General features: G+C 46.8%; 1 protein-coding gene across 3 annotated transcripts; it reads left to right on the forward strand.

Moving 5' to 3' along the window:
- The first annotated feature begins 302 nt into the window (after positions 1-302).
- Positions 303-7847, forward strand: Dusp26 (dual specificity phosphatase 26). Of its 3 annotated transcripts, none has more exons than XM_070015954.1 (5): positions 303-631; positions 2320-2394; positions 2586-2871; positions 4690-4904; positions 7056-7847. In XM_070015954.1, exons 3-5 carry the CDS (start codon positions 2651-2653, stop codon positions 7253-7255), a joined length of 636 nt encoding a protein of 211 aa, XP_069872055.1. In that variant the 5' UTR covers positions 303-631; positions 2320-2394; positions 2586-2650; the 3' UTR covers positions 7256-7847. The 3 variants fall into 3 exon arrangements, with proteins under 3 accessions (XP_069872055.1, XP_069872054.1, XP_069872053.1); XM_070015953.1 differs by having other exon boundaries at positions 2353-2394; XM_070015952.1 differs by lacking the exon at positions 2320-2394 and having other exon boundaries at positions 304-631.
- Positions 7848-13258: the final 5411 nt, after the last annotated feature.

Consider the following 13258-nt stretch of genomic DNA (forward strand, 5'->3'; position numbering starts at 1 on the left):
CTGTGTTCACATGGACTCCTCCCTAAAGTGAAGACAGCCCTTGTTCCTCATAGACTTTTGGCCTAGGACAGATGCCAGTCGGGGTAATAGAGTCACTATCCCTGCGCTTTAAGGATGCTCAGCTAGATGGGTGTAGTTCACTGTTCCACCCTCTCTGGGAGGAGTGTGTGCGGGCCTGCCTGGGGGGAGGGGAGACGTGGGAATCTTTGGGCACGATGCTTTGCAATTGGCTGGCTCTGACAACACAGGGCGAGCCTGCCAGGCGGTGCTGCTGTGGCTACGTGGGTCTGTCTGGTCTGGAAACAGGGGCGGGCTGGGAGGGGTGCGGTGCGCCCACGCTGCGAGGCGGCTCCCACCACCCAGTGTGAGACGGCGTCCCTGTAAGTCAGCGACGCACGCCGCGCTGTGAACCCTGCTTCCATGCCTGTGTCAGGGCTTAAAAATAGATGCTAATCCGTCAGAGGGCTCCGGTGGCGAAGGCGGCGGCGCCAGCAGCAGCAGCAGCAACCCCGGGTGGTGGTGGTGGTGGTGGAGGTGGTGGCGACGTTGCGGGAGAGTCATGGCCTTGGGGTGGCCTGCGCCTGCTATCCTCCGCGGGAACTAAACGCAGCGCACCGAGGCGCGCAAACAGGTTAGAGGGGCCCGCGAGCCTTCCCTGCGGCCTCGCCTGGGCTGGGGAGGGGCGCGCGATCGATTGATCGGGGTTAGGGGTGGACAGATGGACATCGTAGTCCCCTGAAGCAGCGGAACAGGGCGCCCACCGCAGCGGGCTCCCTCCGCAGCGCCGGGCTGTCTGGATAGGCAAAGCGCTTGGGCAACAGCAGCCATGAACCTGTTAGGAGCGAGACGGCGGCGGGGAAGGGAGCCAGAGGAGATTGGACGATGCCCAGGGGTGTGTATTCCCAGGACAAAGAGAGGGCCCCTCCACCTCCATCCCCAGCAGAAACAGAGGTTCATCTGGTCTCCTTCCCGCCTCCCCCCCCACCCCGCGTTCCACCAGCGTGGAGATCACAGAATGCGTGAGGAGGAAAGGTTGCTTAAGAAAAAAAAAGAGGGGGGAAGGAGATGGGGTCTCCAGACTTGGAGGAAAGAGATAGTGAGAGGTGGGAGGGGGAGCTAATGGTGGAAAGGAGTGGTGGTGGAGGTCATAGAGCTGTATTTCTGTGTTTATTATATCCCAGACATAGAAAATAATAGCAATAATAATAATAATAAATATATCCCCAAACACCTGAATATGGAATCTTCTGTCACTTAGTCGTGATCCCCCAAATCCCTACTTCTGAGGTCCTGTGCGTGCTGGTGCTTGGTCTCTCCTGGCCTGGAGGAAAGGAGACCCGGGCCTGGCTGACAGTGTAGCATGGGGACCCTGTGGTCATGGACAAAGATGGCCTCTCACTGGTGGACATTGGATGTGCTGGCTGCAGAAGGCAGGGAGGGGAGTGGGAGGGTGCTGCGGCTGAGCCCATCCTCTCCAACACGCAGCGCCCCGGGCGCATGGGGAAGAGGGCTGTGGGTTTGCTATCTTGTGCAAGGCTCACACACGCTTCAGGGGCTGACCTGTGGCTACGGATTAGCACAGCAGCACTCCACTTGGAGAAGGACTGGTGATCCCCAAGTACTGTGCAGGGCCAGGGGATTCCCAACAGCTGGCAATCCTGACCTCTAAGCCCTGGGCCTGCAGGACCCCTCACTTCCCTTTCCTTCTCCCTCTCCAGGCCTCTGGCCTCTGCTCCTCCCAGGTCCCACTCAGCTTCAGTCACTCTCAAACTCACAACCCCACATCAGAGATGAGGCTCCATGAAAGCAGAGTTCTTTCTACCTGTTGTACACATCGATGGGTGCTCATAGCTTCCACTAACTCCCAGACTTTCTTTTTCCCGTCCACCCCCAAACCCTTATACCCACTTCCCACACTGGTTTATCTTTGAGGCTTTTAGGACAAGAATGGGTTAAGGTACTTCACTGCTCTGGCACCTAGTTAGAAGGACTGGCGTGTGTCACGGCCCCAGCTGCCATTGTCTTTTGATAATTCCTTCTGGATGGGTCCAAAGCCCCTCCCACCCAGCACCAGCTCCCTAAACTCTTCATCTGTAGCCCCTCCTGGGTAGATGAGACCCAGATTCTGACTGTCAAAAGCCCAGCCCTGTGTACAGGCACCCAAATGTCTAGTGTGTGTGTGTGTGTGTGTGTGTGTGTGTGTGTGTGTGTGTGTGTGTGTGTGTGTGTGTGTGTGTGTGTGTGTGTGTGTTGGCAGTACGGGTGGGGCAGTGGAGCAGAAACTCAGCAGCTGGGCAGCTCCCTCTTTCTGTAAACAAGGACATGTGACCCTTCCACCTCCTTGCCTGGCAGAGCCAAAGAGCTCAGAAGAAGGAGCTGCCACAGCTGAAGAAGGTAATTCTAGAAGCCCTCACCCCAGAGCGGGGGTTGGGGGGGAGGTAGGGGGGGAGAGTTGGGGGGGATCAACCCCACCTAGCCTTACCTCTCCTGAGGATCTTCTCCCCAGGGCCAGGCCCAGCTGGCAAAATGGGAAACACCTGCTCTGGGAGTCACTCAAGTGTGTCTCACACCCCCTCTCCTTCCAGCAACAGCTACCTGGTGATCAACCCCATCCTCACCACCGCACCCAGACAGCAACTGAGCCTCTAAGATGTGTCCTGGTAACTGGCTCTGGGCTTCCATGACTTTTATGGCCCGCTTCTCCCGGAGTAGCTCCAGGTCTCCTGTTCGTACCAGAGGGAGCCTGGAGGAGATGCCCACCGTTCAACATCCCTTCCTCAACGTCTTCGAGTTGGAGAGGCTCCTCTATACTGGCAAGACTGCCTGTAACCATGCTGACGAGGTCTGGCCAGGCCTTTACCTTGGAGACCAGTACGTACCAGGGAGATGGAGGCTTGGCCAAGGGCATGTGGGAGGGAGGGAGAGAGACAGAGACAGAGACAGAGACAGAGACAGACAGAGGCTGACTTGCACTGTTCGTTTCAGCTTAAGGACTGAAGAAAGAGAACCTTAGGCAGAGAATAGAGGCTGGAGGACTTGGGCGAGTTTAGGCAGGATTATTGAATTATACAACTCTGGTCAGGAAAAATTCTGTCCATTTGATATTCTTTTAGCAAATGTCTGGTATTGAATGCCAGTGCTATGTACCAGGCCAATTGCTCTCACAGCTCTGGAAAAGGTGGTCTCTGGGACAGGAATGGGAGGTGGGAAGCTGGAGGGGTTTCAAGCTGGGTCCTCTAGAGACCAGGTAAATCCCAGTGTGCAGAGCTACAAGGTGGGCCTTTGAGAAATGAGCAGCATAGGAGGACAGGCCCCTGCTTGTCCTGCTCATGGCTTTCATGTAGGCAGATAGTTCCGTGTGAATTTTCATTCTTAACCTTAGCCTCACAAGCAAGGTAGGAGTTCTTCTACCTCACACTTTCCAGGTTACACCTGAGGAAACTGACATTCAGGGAAGTTGTGACTGGCCCAAGTTCCTATGTGTCATAGATAGCAGAGTCAGGACCTGGAGGGTCAAGTTCAATATTCATCTCACTTAAGGAGTTTGTACTGCATGGACGATTTGTGCTGATATCTGACTCTTGGACCTACCCAAAAGCTGAGAGGGTATGGTCTAGATCAACATTTGAAGGTGACGTTGTAAAATAGGGTAAATATGAGCCATTAAATAACTAGCCAAACCAAGGAGGATTCCAGGTGTCAATGAGATTATAAAGTAACAGGGAGTTAGGTGTGGAAACAAATGTCAGAACCATATAACCTCAAGATTCGCAGGAAGCCAGGTAGGGGGATCATGCCTGTAATCCCAGTAACATGGGAGGCTAAAATAGGAAGTTCTACAATTCCAGGCCAGCTTAGGCTACTTAAGGAGCCTCTTCTGAAATAAACAGCAACAATCCAAAGATGAAGAATATTAGCAGGGATACTACAAAAATGTATTTGTAATTATTTTTTGGTGCTGGGGACTGAACCTGGGGCATTGCACATCCTAAGTACACACTGCACTTTAAACTGCACCACTGACCCTACCAGAGAACTTAAAGATGCAGGTGTGGTCCTCATATACTCAGCCACACCCTGGCCTGCACCATGATCCCTTCTCTCTGCTTTAACACCTGATGACAGGAAAATCACTGTCCCAAGGCGTGTCAGCTCTCCTCCAGGAGATCCACTGTTAGTATAAACTTAGTTGTATCAAACAGGAATCTGGTTCCTTGCAACTTCCATCCTTTGGTCCTCCTGCGGTTGAAAGCCGTGCAGATTGAATTTTGTTTTCTCTAGGCACTGGAGATATTGTTCGATGACTATTGTCACCCCATCCCATTTTTGTTTATTTTGTACCAGTCCTGGGGCTTTAACTTAGCTCTTTACCTCTTGACCCCTAGCTCTACTTCCAGTGTGGTAGTAGTTACATGCAAATGAGAGTCTCACAGACTTTCCTGCTCTGGCTGGCTTTGAACCACCATCCTCAGATCTCAGCTTTCTGAGTAGCTAGGATTACAGGCATAAGCCACCTGTACTGGACTTAAGTCCTAATACTGCTCATAGGGTGAGACACCCTATCCTCCTTTCTCTCTTCTGGGGAAGCAAAAGTCAATACAGTAGGAAATGGAAGCCAATGATGGAAACTAAGCCAAAAACTTGCCTGACCCCTGTTCTTTCCCCCCTCCCTTGACCTCTGCCCAACAGGGACATGGCCAACAACCGCCGTGAGCTTCGGCGCCTGGGAATCACCCACGTTCTCAATGCCTCCCACAACAGGTGGCGAGGCACACCGGAGGCCTATGAGGGGCTGGGCATCCGCTACCTGGGGGTGGAGGCACACGACTCGCCAGCCTTTGATATGAGCATCCACTTCCAGGCAGCCGCTGACTTCATCCACCGAGCCCTGAGCCAGCCAGGAGGTAAGGAGGGAAAGCAGGAAGGGGAGAAGAGCTGAGGGGACCTGGAGTTCCGGAGAAGCCCCAGGGTCAAGCATGGGGAGAGATGTCAGCAAGAGGACCAAATATTCCCAATAGAATGTTAAGGGAAGTACGTGGTTCTTGTGACCATGGTTTATCAAGGCAATACAAGGAAAAGACAAGGAGGAACCAAGCAGTGGTGCCTCACACCTGTAATCCTAACTACTTAGGAGGCTGAGATCTGAGGATCGAAGTTTAAAGCCAGCCTGGGCAGAAAAGTCTGTGAGATTTTTATCTCTAACCACCCAATAGGTGGAAGTGAAAGTGATTCAAGTGGTAGAGCTCCTCCAGCCTTAAGCAAAAAAGCCAAGCAAGAATGTGAAGCCCTAAGTTCAAGCCCAGTACCAGCACTCAAAAAAAAAAATATATATATATATATATGTATGTATGTATTCTGCATCTGTACAGTGTAACAGTTGGTAACATAGCATTTGCTTTGTATTAATTATACATCATCTAGAAATGATTTAAAATATATGGGAAGATGTACACAGGTTATATGTTCATATTGTACCTTTTTATATACAGGGATGGACTTGAGGTATCCACTAATTTTTGCTATCTGCTGGGGATCCTAGAACTAATCTTCCCAAATACCAAGGAACGATTGTTTATGTAAATAATAAATGAACCATGTTCCAGTGACTTATGCCTATAATCCTAGCTACTCAGGAAGCTGAAATCCAGAGGATCACAGTTCAAAGCCAGCCCCAGCAAAAATGTCCTGTAATACTCTACCTCCAAAGTAGGCAGCAAAAAGCTGGAGGTGTGGTTCAAGTGGTAGTGTCAGTTGAACAGGCAAACTCAAGGCCCAAGGTCAAACCCAAATACCAGCAAATATACATATTATATATACATATAACATATTAAAGTTTCTATGTATTATACATACATTAAATAGATATATTAAATGTATGTATAATGTAAAATAAAGCATATATTATGTTTTTGTTCTTATCCACTGTATGTATATAATGGTTTTATGGATATATAAAATGGATAGGAGTGTGGGAGGGGCAGCAGTAGTAGCTTAGCTACTTGGGAGTCTGAAGTTGATGGATTTACTGAACATAGGAGTCTTGGGTCAGACTTGACAACATAGAAAAATCTATTCTCAAAAAACAAAGAACCCCACGTTTGTTGGTTATACATGTTTGGAATGTTTTAAAAAAAATAAAAGAAGGAAAAAAAATAAAAGAAGGGATAGGACAGGCTGGGAATGTAGCTTAGTGGTAGAGTGCTTGCCTAGCATGAATGAAGCCCTGGGTTCAATTCCTTAGTACCACATACACAGAAAAAGCCAGAAGTGGTGCTGTGGCTCAAGTGGTAGGGTACTAACCGTGAGCAAAAGAAGCTCAGGGATAGTGCTCAGGCCCTGAGTTCAAGCCTCAGGACTGGCAAAAAAAAAAAAAAAAAAGTACGGGAAAGACTGAAGATAGGCCAGGTTCAACTCAAGAGTGTTTCCTATTGACAGACTCAGAAACTATCAACTGAAACTTTAGGCAAAGCCTGGTCTTGCATCACGGTGGGTCTCTATGGACACTGAGCTGTGTGTCTCCTCTACCCTGTTCTCTAAAGGCCTCATCCCTTTACCAGGGCTCTGCATTCCTGTCTTGCTGTTGTTAGTATTGTTGCTGTGAAATTAAGCCAAGGCCTTGCCCATTCCAGGCCTAGGCTCTACCACAGTCCAGTATCTGCGGATATGAAGAAATATAATTCATTTGCAGCCATTCCTGTCTTCATGCACCTCTGCTTACCTGACTTCTTTCTTTTCCTTTTCTTTTACTTTATTTTTTCTTATCCTGGGGCTTAAACTCAGGGTCTGGGTGCTGTCCCTGAGCCTCTTTGTGCTCAAGGCTAGTACTCTACCAACTTGAGCTACACTGCCACTTCTGGCTTTTTTGAGTAGTTTATTGGAGGTGAGAGTTTCACAGGGACTTTCCTGCTCAATCTGGCTTGGAATTGGGATCTTCAGATCTCAGCCTCCTGAGCTGCTAGGATGACAGGTGCCAAGCTGCTTGCTGTCTTTCTATTCACCTGTCCAGGTCTCTCTCCCCATTACCTCATCTCAGCTATCTCTTTGTCTCCCCACAGGGAAGATTCTGGTGCACTGCGCTGTGGGTGTGAGCCGGTCGGCCACCCTGGTGCTGGCCTACCTCATGCTGTACCACCACTTCACCTTGGTGGAGGCCATCAAGAAAGTAAAAGACCACCGAGGCATCATCCCCAACCGGGGCTTCCTGAGGCAGCTCCTGGCCCTGGACCGCAGGCTGCGGCAGGGTCTGGAGGCATGAAGGGAGAGGAAGGGAGGTCAGGCCAGGCCTGTGGGTGGGAGAGAGTAGAAAAGAGGAGGCCCAGCTGGGCACATAGCAGAGAGCCACGTAACCTGTACTTCCCTGATGGCTGGAGAATGGAGGGCCCCAGCCACTGTCACTTCTTGTGGGAGCATTGTGGTGACTGGGCACTCCATGGGGGTACTGACCAGGAGAGGAAGCAGCTAGATTATTGGTGAAAGATGGTCCTGGGATTGGGGCACTGCTGAATTCCAGCTAAACTATGCCAAGTGACTTTTAGTCCCTTCCTTTCTTTGTGTTCACGTGTTCCCTTCTCTCGCTTAATAAAACAGAAGGGTCATCTCTGTCCTGTGCCTGGGCAGGGAGTCAGGGATGGACAAGCACCAAGGTAGGTGTGTTTGGTTGTATGGAGAGCATAGCTTAAAGGCAGATGGAGACATGATTCTGGGAAAAGCCTCAATGCCAGAGAGTCTTGTTACTCCAAGTACAGGAAGAAGAGCTAAGGGACAGTTGTCCTGATACCCACTGGCACTTATCTGCTCGTGGCCAAAAGAATGAGTGAGGTGTTTGATGGGGGCGGGGGTGGGATGGGGGTTGTTAGACAGTCATTGTTTATTGGGTGCAGATGTCTGGAGAGAAAATAAAGATTGTGGAAAAGAAGACAGTTTCTTGATGTCATTGGCAGTTTAAGAGACTTCTGTACCTATCTTCTGGGAATCCCAGCCATATATGGTGTAACTCTGGTTTGTGAACCCCTCATTTCCATGGTAAATTCCTTCCCCACTTTTTAAGGAACCCTATGAAATCTTTAGCTGTTATTTCCAACTAGTCCACAGTGAGGCAGCAGAGGACCAATAAAAAAATAAAAACTCGTCTGCAGCCACTGCATAGAATGGATCCTTCACTTCCCAAGCTAACAATAGATCTTTGGCCCCAAGTCCTCATTCTGAAGAGAAAGCAGAATATTAATTCTTAAATTCACTCAGCCCCAAATCTCTTATATTTAGGTGGGTTTTTTCCCCTGGTGACAATGTATTTAATGTACAGGAACAAGATAATGCAATTGGGTAATCCTCATAGTTTACTCAGAGGAATGTAACTCCATCTCCATAGTAAACTTACACAAAAACTGGACCTAATGACTATTAGTTATTATCCCAACTGCCTAACTGCCACACATCCCTCCTTTAAAAGAGAATTCGGGGTGGGGGAGGGAGGAGATGGGCAGGGATGGTAAGGAGAAACAAAGGAGGAGGCGACAATGCTTGATAAGAAATGTACTCATTATCTTGCTCATGTAATTGTAACCCCTCTGTACAGTATTTTCACAATAAAAAAATAAAATAAAAGAGAATTCCCTAAGACTAGCAAAAATAAATAATAAATAAATAAAAGAGAATTCCCATCCATATGGGAAAGAGGTAGAATGGAAGTGAAAAGTAAGAGGAAATTTGTTTAGGTATAAATGATTTATCTAAAGTATGAACCACCCCAAAGGATAGAATTCCAAACTAGGAAGGCACCTTCACAAATCATCCATTTCCATTTCCCCTCTCCAGTGAAGCACTAACGCATGACATCACTATGCATTTAACTCTAATGACAGCTAGGGAACTACCACCTTAGTCCCATGCCACTTTGCCATCTCTGCCTTACACCTGTATAATGCACTCATTTTGCAGTTGTGGTGCAACACATCTGAATAGTCTGAGCTTCTAGGTGCCTGACCTGCCCAAAGCTCACACCCATTACAGCTGTGCAAATCACCAATCTACTTATTGCCAATCTATTTAGTGGCAGTAGTTATTTCTATATGATATTATTATCTAATTAGATGAGGGGATTATACTGTAATATGTGAAAGACCCAGGTTCAATCTCCAGGAGAGAGAGAGGGAGAGAGAGAGAAAAACAGTTGATATTTGATAAGCATTCATTCGCTTGCTCTGTCCTCCTCCTGGTTGGAAGCCAGGTCTCCTGGTTCTCTTCTGCCCTACTTTCAGCCTAACAGCTCTGTTTGTTCCAAACAGTCTATATTTGTCATATTTCTGGTTTTCTCACTAGCCCTGCCAAGCCTGGCATCTCTTCCTACTTATGGTACCTAGAACTCCAGATCTCTCAGAATTTGCAAGTCTCCATGCTCCAGGCTAGATTTGTAAGAGAGAAAGCCAAAAGTCTTATTGACTATGGACAATAAGGTAATCACTGTTGAAGGATGAATTTACTGGAGACAGACTGAAGCCTTGAATTTCAGTGTTGATTCTAATTTAAAAAAAAAAAAAAAAGGTCTATCCCTTATCAGAACCTTGAGCCATAGAACTTTAAGGATAACTAAAAAGAATTCAAGGGGCTAGGAATGTGGCTCAGTGGTAGAATGTTTGCCTAGCATGCATGAAGCCCTGGGTTCAATTCCTCAGTACCACATAAACAGAAAAACCTGGAAGTGGCTTAAGTGGTAGGGTGCTAGCCTTGAGCAAAAGAAGCTCAGGGACAGTGCCCAGGCCCTGAGTTCAAGCCCCACAACTGGCCCAAAAAAATAAAAATTTTCAAGGTCTAAGGCTGTAGTTCAGTGGTAGAGCACTTGCCTAGCATGAGGCCCTGAAAAGAATAATAAGTAACTCAAGCTCTTAGGAGAACTCACTGTAACCACCATTATACCAGTACAGCATGTGGTAGATTTGTCATTGCTTTCTTTGTCTTGTCTTTGTGTAAGACATGTACTACTGCTATGATAAGTTAATAATCACACTGCAATTTGCTCAGTTGGAATGTGTCCTAGACTCTATTCATGATAAATAACTTGAGAATTTAATTCTAACTTCAAGTAGAGAAATATAGCTACTAAAATATATTTGATCCAAGAACAGACTTAAGATTATCTTCTCAGAGCAGTTTATAATTTATATATTGCATTATTCGTGTGTGTGTGTGTTTGTGTGTGTGTGTGTGTGTGTGTGTGTGTGTGTGCATGTGTGTCTGAGCGCTGTTCCTAAGCTTTAGTGCTCAAGGAGAGTGCTCTACCACTTTGAGCCACAGCTTCACTTTTGGCTGCTGGGGGTTAATTAGAGATGAGTTTCTTGGTAGCTGGGCACTGATGGCTCATACCTGTAATCCTAGCTACTCAGGAGGCTAAGATCTGAGGATCATGGTTTGAAACCAGCCCAAGCAGGAAAGTCACTCTTATCTCCAATAAACTACTCAGAAAAAGTTGGAAGTGGCACTGTGGCTTGAGTGGTGGAATGCTAGCCTGAGCACAAAGGGGCTCAGGGACAGGGCCCATGCCCAGAGTTCAAGCCCCAGGAGCAGCAAAAACAAAATAAAACAGAGAGTCTCATGGCTTTTCCTGCCCAGGCTGGCTTTGAACCTCAGTCTTTGAATCTTAGCCTCCTGAGTAGCTGGGATTACAGATGTAAGCCACCGGTGCCCAGCTATGTCTTATTAGTTAGTAACATCATTTCATTGTTCTATCTAGGCATTTGCTCTTTATAGATATTCATTTAATTCTCAGACGCCCCATGAGAAGTAGATGTGTGCACCATTGCTTAGGAACAGAGAGCTGGAGATCAACTAATTTTCTCAAGGACATTGAAATAGTAAGCTGGAATTTAAACCTAGCCCGTCTAAGTTTAACCTCATTCTACATTTTCCCTCCAACTCCATTTCCGGTTGTATGTATAGGAGTTGGTGTCTGGACTTAACCCAGACCTCAAGATTGGCAGCTCTACTTTCACTGGCTTCGCTTGTTTACATTCAGAGAAATCTGTTGATTTGGAGATTTACCTCTTTCCTACAAACTGCCAGTCTTCTAAAGGGACCTATTTAGCCCAAGGGGAGAAGACATGGTCTGTAGCTGGGTCATCACACAGATAGACCCAGAATCACTCTCCAGGAAGGCTTCGCATGACACCTGGCACAAGTGAGCCTTTCTACTTTCTACTTACCAAAACTGACATTCAACATCTGGCTTCTATTTCAGTCATGGGTCATTGGCCATTTACATCCAAGCAAAGGATCTGAAAATCAGCCTGAAGAAAGATGGTTATGTCAGCTGCTGATTTTTGCCTCCAGCTGGTGGAACCTACACCTTCTCTCTCCTTTCTGTCCCTATGCTCCTTCCTGGGTCCCTCCAGCCTCCTCCACCTCTGCAGCATTGGCTCAAGCCCTGGAGGCAGGCAGCCTTAGATACTTCGCTGTCTCCAGGGAGGTAGAGGGACCTGTGTATCAGGTCCTTCACCTCTGAAACCAGTCCCAGCTGGGAAATGCCAGAGGGGGCATCACTAAGAGAAAACCGCTGCTTCTAAGCCCTAGAGTAGTAGATGAAGTTAGAACAAAACAGGCCAGAATTGCACTGGGTCTAGAAAACTCTACATTGCTGCTCCCGAGAGGCTTTAAACAGATGTTTTAAAGAAAAGGAAATTTAGGACAGGAAGTATATAGCTCGGTGATAAGAGTGCTGGCCTAGCATATATCAGGCCCAGGGTTTCAGCAGCAGTAGACTTATGGAAAAAAAAAAAAAAGGAAAATAGAATAGTGAAAGAATAGACCACATTACAAAGCCTGTTTGTCATAGATTTCTGTAAGGGAAAGATCAGAAGATCCAACTTTTTTTAAAGCCCAACAATTTTAAAGAAGGTCCTATTATATTGCTAATCCCTGAATCGGAATATGCCACTTTAGCTGGTATATAATTGACTTTCTGTTGCTACAGCAAATCCCTGAAGCCAAATATTTTTTAACTTTTTTTAAATTTTTATTTATTTTTTATTGTGAAAATACTGTACAGAGGGGTTACAATTAGATGGGCAAGATAATGAGTACATTTCTTTTTTTTATTTTTTGTGGACATACTGTACAGAGGGGTTACAATTCCATGGCAAGATAATTTATCAGGCATTGCAGCCTCCTCCTTTGTTTACCCTTCACATCCCTTCCCAGCCTCTCCCCCCCAACCAATTCTCCCCCCTCCCCCCCTCCCCCGCACCAAAGTTGTAAAGTTCGTTTTCGACATGACAACTTGTATTTCTCATTGTTGCAACGGGTCCACCTGTATCCTTATTTAAACTACCTGTTTTTCCCCTTCCCCTCCACAAATTATACCAACATCAAATATAGTGAAAGCAGGGGTTATACTGTGGGGGAGGGACATACAACACAACAAAGAAATAATCTTATAAATGCGTTAGAAACAAATGCATGAAAGAAAAAAAAACATTTGAATACATATCTTAGGGTTCATTTTCCTAACATCACATTATCTGACCTTTTCTGCTTGACTCATACATATACTAGATATTGCAAATAAGGGAAACCATGGGACCTATGTTTCTTTGGGCTTGGCTTATTTCACTTAATATAATTTTTTCCAAGCCTTTCTGTTTCCTAACAAATGGGGCAATGTCATTCTTTCTGATGGAGGCATAGAATTCCATTGTGTATATATACCACATTTTCTTGATCCATTCATCTACTGAGGGGCATCTGGGTTGGTTCCATATCTTAGCTATGGTAAATAATGTGAAGCCAAATATTTTATAAAGAAAAGAAGACTCAGCTGGGTGCCAGTGGATCATGCCTGTAATCCTAGCTAGTTAGGAGTCTGAGATCTGAAGATCCCAGTTCCAAGCTAGCCCTGGCAGGAAAGTCCTGTGGGACTCTTATCTCCAATTAACCAACAGAAAACTGGAGCTCTGTGGCTCAAGTAGTAAGCCACTAGTCTTGAGCACCAAGAGGCTCAGGGACAGCACCCAGGCCCTAAATTCAAGCCCCAAGACCAGCACAAAAGAAAAGAAAAGAAGTCTCTTTAGTTCAGGAGACACAACATCCAAGATCTGATGGATCCTGTGCTTTGACCTACAGCTGGGCCCCATTGGCTGTATCATATGATGGGGTATTATATCATGGTGGATGATGTCCTGGTGGAAGCACATGAGACAGCATGAGATCCCATGGTGAGACTGGAATCCCAGGCAGTGATTCAGGAGTCAAGCATGGTTGGGGTTTTTAT

The sequence above is a fragment of the Dipodomys merriami genome, unplaced genomic scaffold (genome assembly GCF_024711535.1).
Source record: "Dipodomys merriami isolate MVZ:Mamm:240054 unplaced genomic scaffold, mDipMer1.0.p SCAF_12, whole genome shotgun sequence".
Taxonomy (NCBI): Eukaryota; Metazoa; Chordata; class Mammalia; order Rodentia; family Heteromyidae; genus Dipodomys; species Dipodomys merriami.